We start from the raw sequence: 12,084 nt of genomic DNA, 5'->3' as shown, positions 1-12,084 counted from the left end.
GGCACCGGGACCCCCCCCCCCCCCCCCCCCCCCTTACTCCGTCTCCCTCCCCGCGTCCTCTTCCCGCACCGGGACCCCCCCGCCCTCCGCACACCCACGCGTGCCCCGGGGGGGTCTGCAGCCTGCCCCCACCCCCCCCTTGTGTGCACACGCACGGCCCTGCAGGACTGCAGCGTGCTGGGGGGGGTGGGTGTGCAAATGGGGGGTGGGTGTGCAAATGGGGGGTGGGTGTGCAAATGCATGGGGGGGGGGGCACGTTCCTGCAGCCCCACGGGCTTGCACACGCGTGCACGCCCCGCTGGGCTGCAGCCTCTGGTGCATTGTTTGAGCACGCGCGTGCATGTACAAGCACAGCTGCAGGGGCTGCAGCCCCCAGCATGCACACGCATGCACACGTATGCACACGCACACACATGCATGCACACGCATGCACACGCATGCACACGCAGTCCTGCAGGGGATGCAGCAGCTGGTGCAAGTGTGTGTGCATGCACCAACATGCCTGTGTGCACGTGTAAACGTGTGTTGATATGCACGCCTGCAGGGAAGGACTGCAAACGTGCAAGTGCATGCACGCACACGCAAACACTTGCAAGTGCTGCAGCCCCCAGTGTGCACACACACCGTGCGCACACACACAGCATGCACACACATGCTCATGCATGCACACGGTTGCTCACAGATGCACGGACACCCTGCATGGAGGGACTGCAGCCCCTTGCGTGCACACACACATGCATGAATATGCATGCACACACGCTCCCCGTGCACATGTGCAGTGCACGCCTTTGCACACACGTCAGACACCCCTGAAAGGAAGGGACTGCAGCACCCTGCATGCACGTGCATGCACACACGCGTGCGCATGTGTACCTGCATGCACACGCATGCACGCACACCCCTGCAGGGAAGCACTGCAGCCCCCTGCATGCACACACGCGTGCACACCCTTGCTCACACCCACACCCACCCCTGCAGGGAGCCACTGCAGCCCCCCGCATGCACCCCCCTGCACACATCCCCCCCCCCTTGCAGGCACTGCAGCCCCAGCACGCACACGTGCCTGCACCCCCCCGCGCACACTCTCAACCCCCCCACCCTCTGCACAACCCCCCCCCCTTTGGGGACACAAACACACCCACACACGCGTGTGCCTCTGCAGCGCTGCTTTTAATCAGGGGGTGCAAGGAGCAAACCTGCAGCACGAGGGGGGGCTGCGGACCCCCCCCGGAGACCCCCAACCCCCCCCAACCCCCCAGGACACCCCACTGCAGCTCTGCAGCTCTCCTTGCATGGCTCTCCACGCCACGGCGTGCAGCAGCAGGCCACGGCTACCCGGTGTGGGGTGCGTGTGCGCGTACCGGGGAGGGGGGGGGGGAATAAAATCAAATAAAATAAAATAAAAAAGGGGGGGGGTTCCCTGCGGCTCCTGCAGGCCCACGTGCCGGCCGGGCGCCCGCCCGCACATGGCTCTGCAGCAGGGCTGCTGCTTTTGCAGGGCGGTTGTGGCGGCTAAAAATGGAGCAGGGCTCACATGCGCCCGCCACGTGATGCTGCCAGCGGCCCCGCGCGCATGCAGCAAACACGGCGCAGGAGGGAGGAAGATGAGGAGGAGGAGGAGGAGGAGGTGGTGGGGGGGGGGGGGGAGAGGCGCTCACATGGGCTGGCACAGACGCCGAGCCCCCGCAATGTGTGTGCTGTGTTGTGTCCCCCCCCCCCAAAAAAAATAATAATAATGAAGGTCGCTGCTGCACCGGCACTGCTGGTGCCCCAAATGTGAGGCCGTGGGGCTGTGGGGTTGGGGTGGGGGGGGGTTGCCCCCCCCCCTCATGCATAGAGTGCCCCGCTGACACACTGAAGGAGCCCCCACACCCCCCTGCCCTCCCCTGGTTTTGGGGGTGTGGGGGGGGCTTGGGTGGGGGGGCACCCCTGCGCACCCCGGCTGCTCCCCGTGTCCCCCCCCCAAATCCCTGTGCCCCTTCTGCACCCCCCTCCCTATCCTGGCATCACCCCGAGCTCTGGGGCTGTGCATTCCCCTGGGGGCCCTGCACCCCCAAATCCTGCACCCCCCTGGAGTTCTTGTACCCCAAATCCTGCAGCCCTACAACCTTGGGGGTCCCTGCACCCCCAAACCTGCACCCCCCTGGGGGCCTTGCACCCCCAAATCCTGCAGCCCTATGACCTTGGGGGTCCCTGCACCCCAAAACCCTGCACCCCTACATCCTTGGGGTTCCCTGCACCCCCCGACCCCGCAGCCCCCAGGCATTTTACGCCCTCCCCAGAGGTCCCCCCCTAACCCCTGCACCCCCTGACCGTGGGCACCCCACACCCCCATCCCCTGCCCCATGGGGGGGGTCCCTGCCCCGTCCCGTTTTTGGGGTGCTGGGTGCGGGGTGCTGGGTGCGGGGCCGGGCGCCCCAGCCCCGTTGTTTACCTGACTCTTTTCCCTTTCCGCAGGGAGGGGAAAGGCGAGTCCTGGCAGCACGGAGCCTCCAGCCCCGGCCAAGAGCTGCAGAGGGGGGGGGCTGGGGGGGGGGGGGCCAAGTGGGGGCCGCAGTTCCCTGCTCGCAGCCAGAAATCTGCTCTGCAGGCAGGAAACCCCCCCGGGGCCCCCGGCGAGCGGCTGTGCCCAGCTCCCCGAGCGCAAGCGGGGTCCTAGCCCGCCGTTAGCAGGGTCCCATGGGGATAAAAAGGGGGGGGTCAAGGGTGTGGGACCCCCCCTCGGGTGCCACTCGGCACCCCCAGCCGCCCCCTTCCCGCAGCACCGCACCGAATTGCGTGGGGGGGGGGAAACTGAGGCACGAGGTGCCCACGGTGGCACCGGGCCACGCTGCGTGTCCGCGACCCCATAGGGACCCCAAAACCCCATAGAGACCCCACAGCGGGTCTGGGGGGGCTGGGGGGGGGGCAGCTGGGGCTGCAGCACTTTGGGGGGGGTCCAAACCCTTTGCGCCCCCAGCACCCACCCAGAGGAGGGGGGGTCCTCACCCTGCTGCGCCCCCAGCACCCAGCCGGGAGCAAAAAGGGGGGCGCACAGGGAGAAAAAGGAGGTGCCCCCCCCCTCGGTGTGTGTGTGTGTGCCCCCCCCCGGCGTGTCCAGAGCTTTTTCCTGGAAAAGGTGCAGCGAGGTAAACAACCCGGGCGGCCCCGGCGTAAAAATAAATCCTCGTGCGCGCAGCCGCCGGCACGTGGCACCGCCGCACGGCACCGCCGGCAACCCGGCCACGGGGGCACGCGGCCACCGGGCCCCCCCTCGAAACATCCCCCCCCCAGCACCGCCAGCTTGTCCCCTTTGTCCCCCAGGGAGGGTGCGTGGAGGGGGTGTTGGGGGCTGCCCTGCTTTGGGGTGCATGGGGGGGGATAAGTGGCGAGGGGGGGGTCACGGTGCCACGTGTGGCACCTGGCACCTGGGCACGGCGGCACGTGGCGGCCTCGGCTGGGTTCAAAGTGGCCCCCCCCGTGTTGTGGGGCTGCCCCCGGCACCCCCATAACAGCCCCCGGCACCCCCACAAAAAGCCCCCGGTACCCCGGTGCCGTGGCACAGCTTTGGGGGGCACTTTTGGGGGGGCTGTGGGGCACGGCGAGTGGGGGGCTGGTGGCTTCGGTGGCACCGGGGGGGCGCACGGCTGCGACCCACCCCAAGTGCCCCCCCCTCCAGGCACTGGGGGGTCCCCAGGGGGTCCCCAGCCCCATGGTGGTTGTGTGATGTCCCCCCCACCCCCCCCGGGGACCCTCAGGGTGCTGGCACCCCCCCGGTAGCAGGAGGAGGGGGCTCAGGGGTCCAGAACCCCAGTGGGTGACACCAGTGGGGGGGGGGCAATGCCATACTGGGAGTCACTGGTGTGGGGGGCAGTGCCATACTGGGTGATGGGGGTGCCCAGTGCCATACTGGGTGTTCCCAGTATGGGTGACAGTGCCATACTGGGTGACAGGAGCACCCAGTGCCACCCTGGGTAGGTGACAGTGCCATACTGGTGTTACTGGTGCGGGTGACAGTGCCATACTGGGCGACAGTGCTGCCCAGTACCATACTGGGTATTAACTGGTGCAGAGGACAGCGCCATACTGGGCGACAGCACTTCCCAGTGCCATACTGGTGTCACTGGTGCACCCCACCGGCACACTCAGCACCATCCTGCGCCCCCCCCAATCCACGGACAGCACCTCCCGGTACCCCCGCACCCCCCCGGTACCCCCGTACCCCCCCGGTACCCCCACACCCCCCGGTACCCCCACACCCCCCGGGTACCCCCACACCCCCCGGTACCCCCAAGTACCCCCCCGGTACCCCCGTACCCCCCCATTTCCACCCCCACTGCTGGTGGCGGTGCCCGGACCCCCGGTTCTGCCGGTCCCCCGGGGGGTCCCAGCTCCCCTTCCCGGTGCCCCCCCCGGTGTCGGGCGGTGGCGGTGCCGCAGCCCCGGGGGCTCTCCGGTGCCGAACCGGAGCCGGCGGCGGAAAGTGTGTCAGTGGGGCACGGGGCTCTCCCCGGGAATCACATGGGGGAGGCGGCGGCGCCGCGTGCGCCCCAGTGCGCAACCGCGCCCGGTGCCGGGAGGAGGAGGAGGGGGGGGGAACGGCACGGGGGGGGGGGGGTTACGGGGGGGGGAGGCGGGCGCACAGCAGCCGGCGGCACGGTACGGATCGGCTCGGCTCGGGAGAGAACGGGTCGGGAAGGAACGGCCCCCGGGATGGCCGCCCCCGATACCGGCAGCACAGGTCAGTGGGGGGGGGACCGGGGAGCAACGGGAACCGGCACCGGGAGAGGGGTGGGGAGGGGGTATGGGGGGGTCGGGAATGGGAAAGGGACCGGGGAGCGGCACCGGGAGCGGGATCGGGACTGGGATCGGCACCGGGACCGGCACCGGATTGGGATTGGCACCGGGACTGGGATTGGAACCGGGACCGGCACCGGGGTCGGGATCGGCACCGGATTGGGATTGGCACCGGGATCAGCACCGGGACCGGCACCGGGACTGGGATCGGAACCGGGACCGGCACCGGCACCGGGATCTGGGGGGGGGGTGTCCCGAGAGCTGCCCCCGGGGGATGCGCACCGGGGCTTTACCCCGGGGCTCCTCCGTCCCGGGAGCGGGCACGGGCGGACAGAGGGAGGACAACCGGGCAGCGGCACCGGGCGGTGCCGGGCACCGGAGAGATCCCGGGAGTGCGGTGGGGAGGGACGGGGGCACCGGGACACCGCGGGGCAGCGGCGGCACCGAGCCGGGGAGCGGCACCGGGGGGTACCGGAGGATAATGGGGGGTACCGGGGGGTACCGGGGGACACCGGTGGATACCGGGGGGCACCGAGCCTGGAGCGGTACCGGGGGGTACCGAGGAGTACCGGGGGGTACCGGAGGATAATGGGGGGCACCGGGGGGTACCGGGGGCACCGAGCCTGGAGCGGAACCGGGGGATACCGGGGGATACCGGGGGGTACTGGAGGATAATGGGGGGCACCGGGGGGTACCGGAGGATCCCGGGGGGTAACGGGGGATACCGGGGGGCACCGGGGGGGTACCGGAAGATACCGGGGGTCACGGGGCCGGGGGCAGCACCGGGGGGTACCGGGGGCACCGAGCCGGGAGCGGCACCGGGGGGCACCGGGGGATACCGGGGGGTACCGGGGGGCACCGGGCCGGGGGCGCTGCGGTCGGGCCCGGTGCTCGGGGGCCCCCCAGGACCGGGGCGGGGCCGGGGCGGGGCTGGGGGCGGGGTCCCGGTGCCCGGGGTCGGGCGCGGCGGGGGGCGGAGGCGGTGCCCCCCCCCCTCCCCTCCCCCTCCCCCGGCACGTGTCCCCCTCCCCGCCGCTGCCACGTGCGGAGTTTGTTTTCCCCGCAGCCCCGCCCCCGTCCCCGCCCATTGGTCCCCGGCCCTTTATGACCTCATCGCGCTTGGCCCCGCCCACCCCCGTGACGTCACGCACCCGGAAGCGGGGACGCCGCGTCCCGCTCGCCCTTTTCTGGAGGGGGAGGGGGGAGGAGGAGGGGGCGGGGCTTGGTGACGCCATCGCCGGGGCAACCAAAGGGCCGGGGGCGGGGCGAGGCGGGGCGGGCGGCCAATAGGGGCTGGGGGGCGGGGCAAAGCGTGAGGGGCGGGGCCGGGGGGCGGCCACGTGCGGCCGGAGCACGTGGGGCGGCGGCGTGAGGCTGCGGGAGCCGGGGGGGTCCGGGAGCCCCCGGGGGGGGCGGGGAGATGGAGCCTCAGGGACCCCCCCGAAGCCCCCCAAGGGGGGTTGGGGCTGGGGGGACCCCGGGGGTGACCCCCCCAGGACCCCCCCCATGTCCCTATGGGGGTGACCCCCCCCCAGGACCCCCCCCATGTCCCTATGCCCCCGGGGGTGACCCCTCCCACATGCCCCCCCCATGTCCCTGTGACCCCCCCATGTCCTTGTCCCCCCCAAGAATGACCCTCACCATGTCCGTGTCCTCCCAGGGGTGACCCCCCCGTGCCCCCCCCCCCAATGCCGCTGCCCCCCAGGGGTCCATGGGGTTCGGGGACCCCCCCCCCCCGTGCCGCTGTCCCCCTGTTTTGGGGTCAGGGACCCCGCTGCCACCCCCCCTGCTTTATCCCGGGGGGAGGCTGCAGCCCCTCTGCTGCAGAGTCTGAGGTCTGCAGGACCCCCCCCAAACCCTTTTCACCTTGGGGGGGGCACACAGGGTGTGTGTGTGGGGGGGGGACACGGGCACTCGGCACGGGGACAGCCCTACCCGTGCCCCCCACCCCCCCGTTTGGGACCCGCTGCCCCCGATTCGGTGACCTGCTTTGGGGCTGGCACGGCGAGACCAGGAGGGGGGGGAGGAATAAAGGGAAGGGGGGGGGAATAAAGGGAAGGGGGGGGGAATAAAGTGGGGGGGGGAGGAATAAAGTGGGGGGGGATAAAGGAATAAAAGGGGGGGGTGGCGGTGGCAGCGCGTGGGGCGGCCGACACATGGCCGGGGCCAGCCCGTGTGTCCCCGTGCCACCCGCCACGTGCCTGGCCCTGAGTCAGCCCGGGGGGGGGACACAGACGGGGGGGGGCCGTGACCCCGTCTGGGGCTTCATCCTTGCTTTGGCCACCCCTGGGTGCACCCTCGTGGGCTGGGGGGGCTCTGTGCCACCCCCACCATCCCCGTGGTGCCCCTTGATTTTGGGGGGTCCCCGGCGCGCAGCCCCCTTTTGCGCAACGCACCCACGGTGCCGGGGGCTGTGCCGTGGGGCTGGGGGCTGCACCGTGAGGCCGGAGCTTCCCCCGTACCATACCCCAAACCTGGGGGGGTCCCCATCCGTGTCCCCCCCCCCCCTCGTGTCCGTTTCCGGGGCTCATGTCCCCGTCCCACGTGCCGCCTGACTCAGGGCGCACGGCACACGTGCGCCCACGGCACCGGGGCGCTCCCAAGGGCGCCGCCAACCCCGGCCCTTTCCGGGGTGCTCCCCGTTGGCTCGTGTGCTTTCCCCCCCTCGTGTCCCCGTGTCCCCCCCCCCACCGTGTGTGACGGTGCCCGCTGTGCCCGCAGGCGGTGTGATCAGCTACGTGGGCTCCAGCGGCTCGTCGCCCAGCCGCACCAGCCCCGTCTCGCTCTGCAGCGACAGCTCCAGCGGCAGCTCCCAGCCCTTCCCCTCCTATTTCCCCCCCTCGCCCACCGGCTCCCTGCAGGACTCCCGTGCTTACGGGGGGGGCTCGCTGCCCCCCCATGAGGACGGCTCCCCTTCTTCTTCTTCCTCCTCTTCCTCCTCCTCCTCCTCGTACGGTTCCTCGGCGAGCTTCCCTGGTGCGCCACCGGTGCCGGCGGATGAGCGGCGGCGCAGCTCGCCCAGCAAGAGCGGCAGCACCGTCACCAGTGAGTATGGGGGGGGGGGGAATTTATTATTTTTTTGGGGTGCCACGGGTGCCTCCCCTACCCCCCCAGCACCCTAGGGTGCCGCTCACCCCCCCTTGCCCCCCCGCAGAGCTGAACGGCATGGTGCTGCTCTGCAAGGTCTGCGGGGACGTCGCCTCCGGCTTCCACTACGGCGTCCACGCCTGCGAGGGCTGCAAGGTACCGGGGCTTGTGGGGGGGGATGGAGCAAAAGGAGGGGGGGTGAGGAGGATGCCGGGGACACGGGGACCCGGAGTGACCCCCCCCCGGGTGTCCCGCAGGGTTTCTTCCGCCGCAGCATCCAGCAGAACATCCAGTACAAGAAGTGCCTGAAGAATGAGAACTGCTCCATCGTCCGCATCAACCGCAACCGCTGCCAGCAGTGCCGCTTCAAGAAGTGCCTGCTGGTCGGCATGTCCCGCGACGGTGAGCCTGGAGCCCCCCCCGGCCCCATATCCCCCCCCCCACATTTCTGTGCCGTGCATCCCTTGGGGCTGGGATCCCCCCAAACTCCGGGCTGTGCCCCCCTTGGGAGTGGTGCCCTGCATGCCTGTGTCCCCTGGGACCCTCCCGGGGTTGGGGAGGGGGTTGGCAGCCCCCCCATTATGCTTGAGATGGGGGGGGGACATGGTGCCGGGTCTTGGTGCACCCCCTGACGCCGCTGTCCCCACAGCCGTGCGCTTCGGGCGCATCCCCAAGCGGGAGAAGCAGCGGATGCTGGCGGAGATGCAGAGCGCCATGAACGGCATGGGCAGCCCCCCGCCGGGGGGGCCGAGCATCGGCGAGGGTCCCGTGCCAGCCGGGGGTCACGGTCACGCGTTGCCCCCCGGCCCCCCGCCGCTCGTCCCCCCCGCCTGCTTCTCCCAGTTCCCCCAGCAGCTGACGCCCCCCGGTTCGCCCGGCCCCGGGGGGGCCACCGAGGACGTCATCGCGCAGGTGGCCAAGGCGCACAAGGAGATCTTCGTCTACGCTCACGACAAGCTGGGCCCCCCCCCGGCCTGCGACAGCGGCGTCCTGCGCTGGGACGGCCCCCCCGCATGGGCCCCCGGCCCCCCCAAGCCCCGCTTCTGCCCCGCCGCCTACCCCGAGCCCCCGGTGCGGGGCTGCCCCTGGCCCCGTGGCCCCAAGGACGTCCTGCCGGTGAGCTCCCACCCGCCACGGGGGCTCCCCCGCCGGCCCCCCCCCGGGTATTTTTAGCCGCTAATCGCGCTAATCGCCTTGCCGGCGAGCCCCGTGCTGAGCCGTGCGCGTCGCCCGCAGGCCTGCCCCATGAACAGCCACCCGCCGGGGCGCAGCGGGCGCTCGGTGCAGGAGATCTGGGAGGACTTCTCCCTCAGCTTCACCCCCGCCGTCCGCGAGGTGGTCGAGTTCGCCAAGCACATTCCCGGCTTCCAGGCCCTGTCCCAGCACGACCAGGTCACCCTGCTCAAGGCTGGCACCTTCGAGGTACGTCCCGGGGCACCCCGGGGCTCCGCCGAGGTTGGCTGGTGGCATTGTGTGCCGCCCCCCAGCCCGCCACGGTGCCCCACCACGTTGCACAACATCCCACAGAATTGCACGGTGCCCCCCAGCATTATTTGGCCCCCTGTATCCTAACACAGTGCTCCCTGCATTGCATGGCGCTCCCCCGGTGTTGCACGGTGCCCACAGCACCTCACGGTGCACCACGTCCCAGCACAGCGCCCTGCAGTGCTGCGTGGTGGCCCCCATGTCCCAGCACGGTGTCCTGCTGCGTCGCAGTGCCCTGTGGTGTTGCATGATACCCTCTGGCATTGCACGGTGCCCCATGGTGTTGCACGGTGCCCCATAGCATTGCACGGTGCTCCATAGCATTGCACGGTGCTCCATGGCAATGCGTGGTGTCCCATGGTGTTGCGCAGAGTCCCACAGCACTGCACAGTGTCCCACAGTGTTGCATGATGCTCCGTGGTGTTGCACGGTGTCCCACAGCACTATGCAGTGCCCCATGGCATTGCACGGTGCTCTGTGGTGTTGCACAGCTCCCCACGGCATTGCACGGCACCCCATGGCACTGCACAGCGCCCCATGGTGTTGCATGGAGTCCCATGGCACTGCATGGCGCTGCATGGTGCTCCATGGCCTTGCACGGTATCCTAAAACCTTGCACAGTGCCCCACAGCATTGCACAGTGCCCCATGGTGTTGCATTGTGCCCCACGGAGCTGCATGGTGCCCCACAACATTGTACGGTGCCCCCCGGTGCCATACAGCGCCCCACGGTGCTGCATGGTGCCCCACAGCACTGCACGGTGCCCCATGGTGTTGCATGGTGCCCCCCAGTGCCGCATGGTGCCCCATGGTGTTGCATTGTGCCCCCCGATGCCGTATGGTGCCCCACGGTGCTGCACGCTGCCCCACGGTGCCATACAGTGCCCCACGGTGCAGTATGGTGCCCCATGGTGCTGCATGGTGCCCCCCAATGCCATATGGTGCCCCACAGCATTGCACGGTGCCCCATGGTGCTGCATGGTGTCCCCCGGTGCTGCACGGTGCCCCCCGGTGCCGTTTGGTGCCCCATGGTGCTGCATGGTGCCCCCCGGTGCTGTATGGTGCCCCACAGCATTGCACAGTGCCCCCCGGTGCCATATGGTGCCCCACGGTGCTGCACGGTGCCCCACGGCATTGCATTATGCCCCCTCGGTGCGCCCCGGTGCCGCACGGTGCCCCCCGGTGCCCCCTCGCCACCCCCATCCCACCAAAGCGCTGCCGCCCTGTGCCGCAGGTGCTGATGGTGCGCTTCGCCTCGCTGTTCAACGTGAAGGAGCAGACGGTGACCTTCATGAGCCGGACGAAATACAGCCTGGAGGAGCTGTGGGGCATGGGCATGGGCGACCTGCTCAGCTCCATGTTCGAGTTCAGCGAGAAGCTCAGCGCGCTCCACCTGAGCGACGAGGAGCTGGGGCTCTTCACCGCCGTCGTGCTGGTTTCGGCAGGTGGGCACCACAACAGGGCCAAGAACCCATTTTTCCTGCCATCCCCCTCCCCGTTTTAACACCGTTTCCCCCCCCTGACCTCCCCCCCGCAGACCGCTCGGGCATGGAGGACGCGGCGTCGGTGGAGCAGCTGCAGGAGACGCTGATCCGCGCCCTGCGCGCCCTGGTGCTGAAGACGCACCCGGCCGAGACCTCGCGCTTCACCAAGCTGCTGCTCAAACTGCCCGACCTGCGCACCCTCAACAACCTCCACTCCGAGAAGCTGCTCTCCTTCCGTATCGATGCCCAGTAGGGCCCCCCCCACCCCGTGCCCCCCCACCTGCCCCCTTCCTGTGCCCCCCACGCCCCCCAGACCCCCCCAACCTTTCCAGGACCCTGTACATAGCGCGGGGGCGACCCCGGTGCCACCCACCCCATGGCTGAACCCCCGAGCGGGTGCCGGGATCCCCCCCCAATTTCCCTTCCCCACGGCGCTGGGGGCCCCCCCCAGGACCCCCCCAAATGCCCCGGTGGCCAGCGGTGGACAAGCAGAGGCCGGAGGCCAGCCGAGCTGTGTGGGTGGGTTTGGATGGTATTTTTTTTTTGTTTTTTTTTTTTTTTGTTTTTTTTCCGTTTGTTTTTTTTTCATCATATATTTATTACATAAATATATAGTAAAATAGACCAGCAACAATTACCATAAAAATATCTTTCTTTAAAATCCTGACCAAAACACAAAAGGGTTTAAAATCGCACGTCACAGACTGTGATTGTCACGTAAATCAGCAGCGCCTGCCTCGGCCCCCTCCCCAAAATCAACCCCCCCCCCCCCCCCCGGCCCCTTCCCTCTCCCCGCGCCGTACATTCAGCGACTCCCTGCCACGGCCCCCCCCCCCCCCCAAAAAACAGGGCGAGGGGAGGGGGGGGGCACAATGCATAGTACGTGGGGGTCCCGCTGCGCCGTGCCAAGCCGGGGGCAGCCCTGGGAGCCATGAGGTATGTGCTTGGGGGGGGGGGGGGGGGGGCGTGGGGATGGGGACGTGGGGGCACGGAGCGGGTGGTGGGGATGGGGGTGCCGGTGCTGCCCCCCCCCCCCCCCCAAGCTCCCCCCGGGATGAAGCCGGGGCTTGGGGGGGCGACGCTGGACGTGCGATGGCGACACGAGACGGAGACGAGACGGAGCGGCCCGGGGCGCGGGCGGGAGTGCGGGTGGGTGCTGGGGGGGCGCGGGGACCCCACGGTGGGGACAGCGGGACCGGGTTGTGCCCCCCCCCCAACAACCCCCCTAAATCACCGTGGGGAGGGGGGGCACC

At 69.9% G+C, this 12,084-nt stretch overlaps 1 protein-coding gene across 1 annotated transcript; it reads left to right on the top strand.

The window, feature by feature from the left end:
* The first annotated feature begins 4,560 nt into the window (after nucleotides 1-4,560).
* On the top strand, nucleotides 4,561-11,459 carry NR1D1 (nuclear receptor subfamily 1 group D member 1). Its single transcript, XM_072028687.1, has 8 exons — nucleotides 4,561-4,720; nucleotides 7,498-7,821; nucleotides 7,931-8,019; nucleotides 8,121-8,265; nucleotides 8,513-8,979; nucleotides 9,100-9,285; nucleotides 10,582-10,792; nucleotides 10,885-11,459. Exons 1-8 carry the CDS (start codon nucleotides 4,693-4,695, stop codon nucleotides 11,082-11,084), a joined length of 1,650 nt encoding a protein of 549 aa, XP_071884788.1. The 5' UTR covers nucleotides 4,561-4,692; the 3' UTR covers nucleotides 11,085-11,459.
* The last annotated feature ends 625 nt before the right edge of the window (nucleotides 11,460-12,084 follow it).

This window comes from Anas platyrhynchos, chromosome 28 (genome assembly GCF_047663525.1).
Source record: "Anas platyrhynchos isolate ZD024472 breed Pekin duck chromosome 28, IASCAAS_PekinDuck_T2T, whole genome shotgun sequence".
Classification (NCBI taxonomy): Eukaryota; Metazoa; Chordata; class Aves; order Anseriformes; family Anatidae; genus Anas; species Anas platyrhynchos.
This window is presented reverse-complemented; position numbering and strand designations above follow the sequence as displayed.

Bases quoted from the DNA above. Each gene is read 5' to 3' on its own strand.
- NR1D1 (XM_072028687.1), top strand. From the start codon at position 4,693: ATGGCCGCCCCCGATACCGGCAGCACAG. The intron at 4,721-7,497 runs GTCAGTGGGGGG...CTGTGCCCGCAG, and splicing joins CCCCGATACCGGCAGCACAG to GCGGTGTGATCAGCTACGTG. The intron at 8,020-8,120 runs GTACCGGGGCTT...GGTGTCCCGCAG, and splicing joins ACGCCTGCGAGGGCTGCAAG to GGTTTCTTCCGCCGCAGCAT.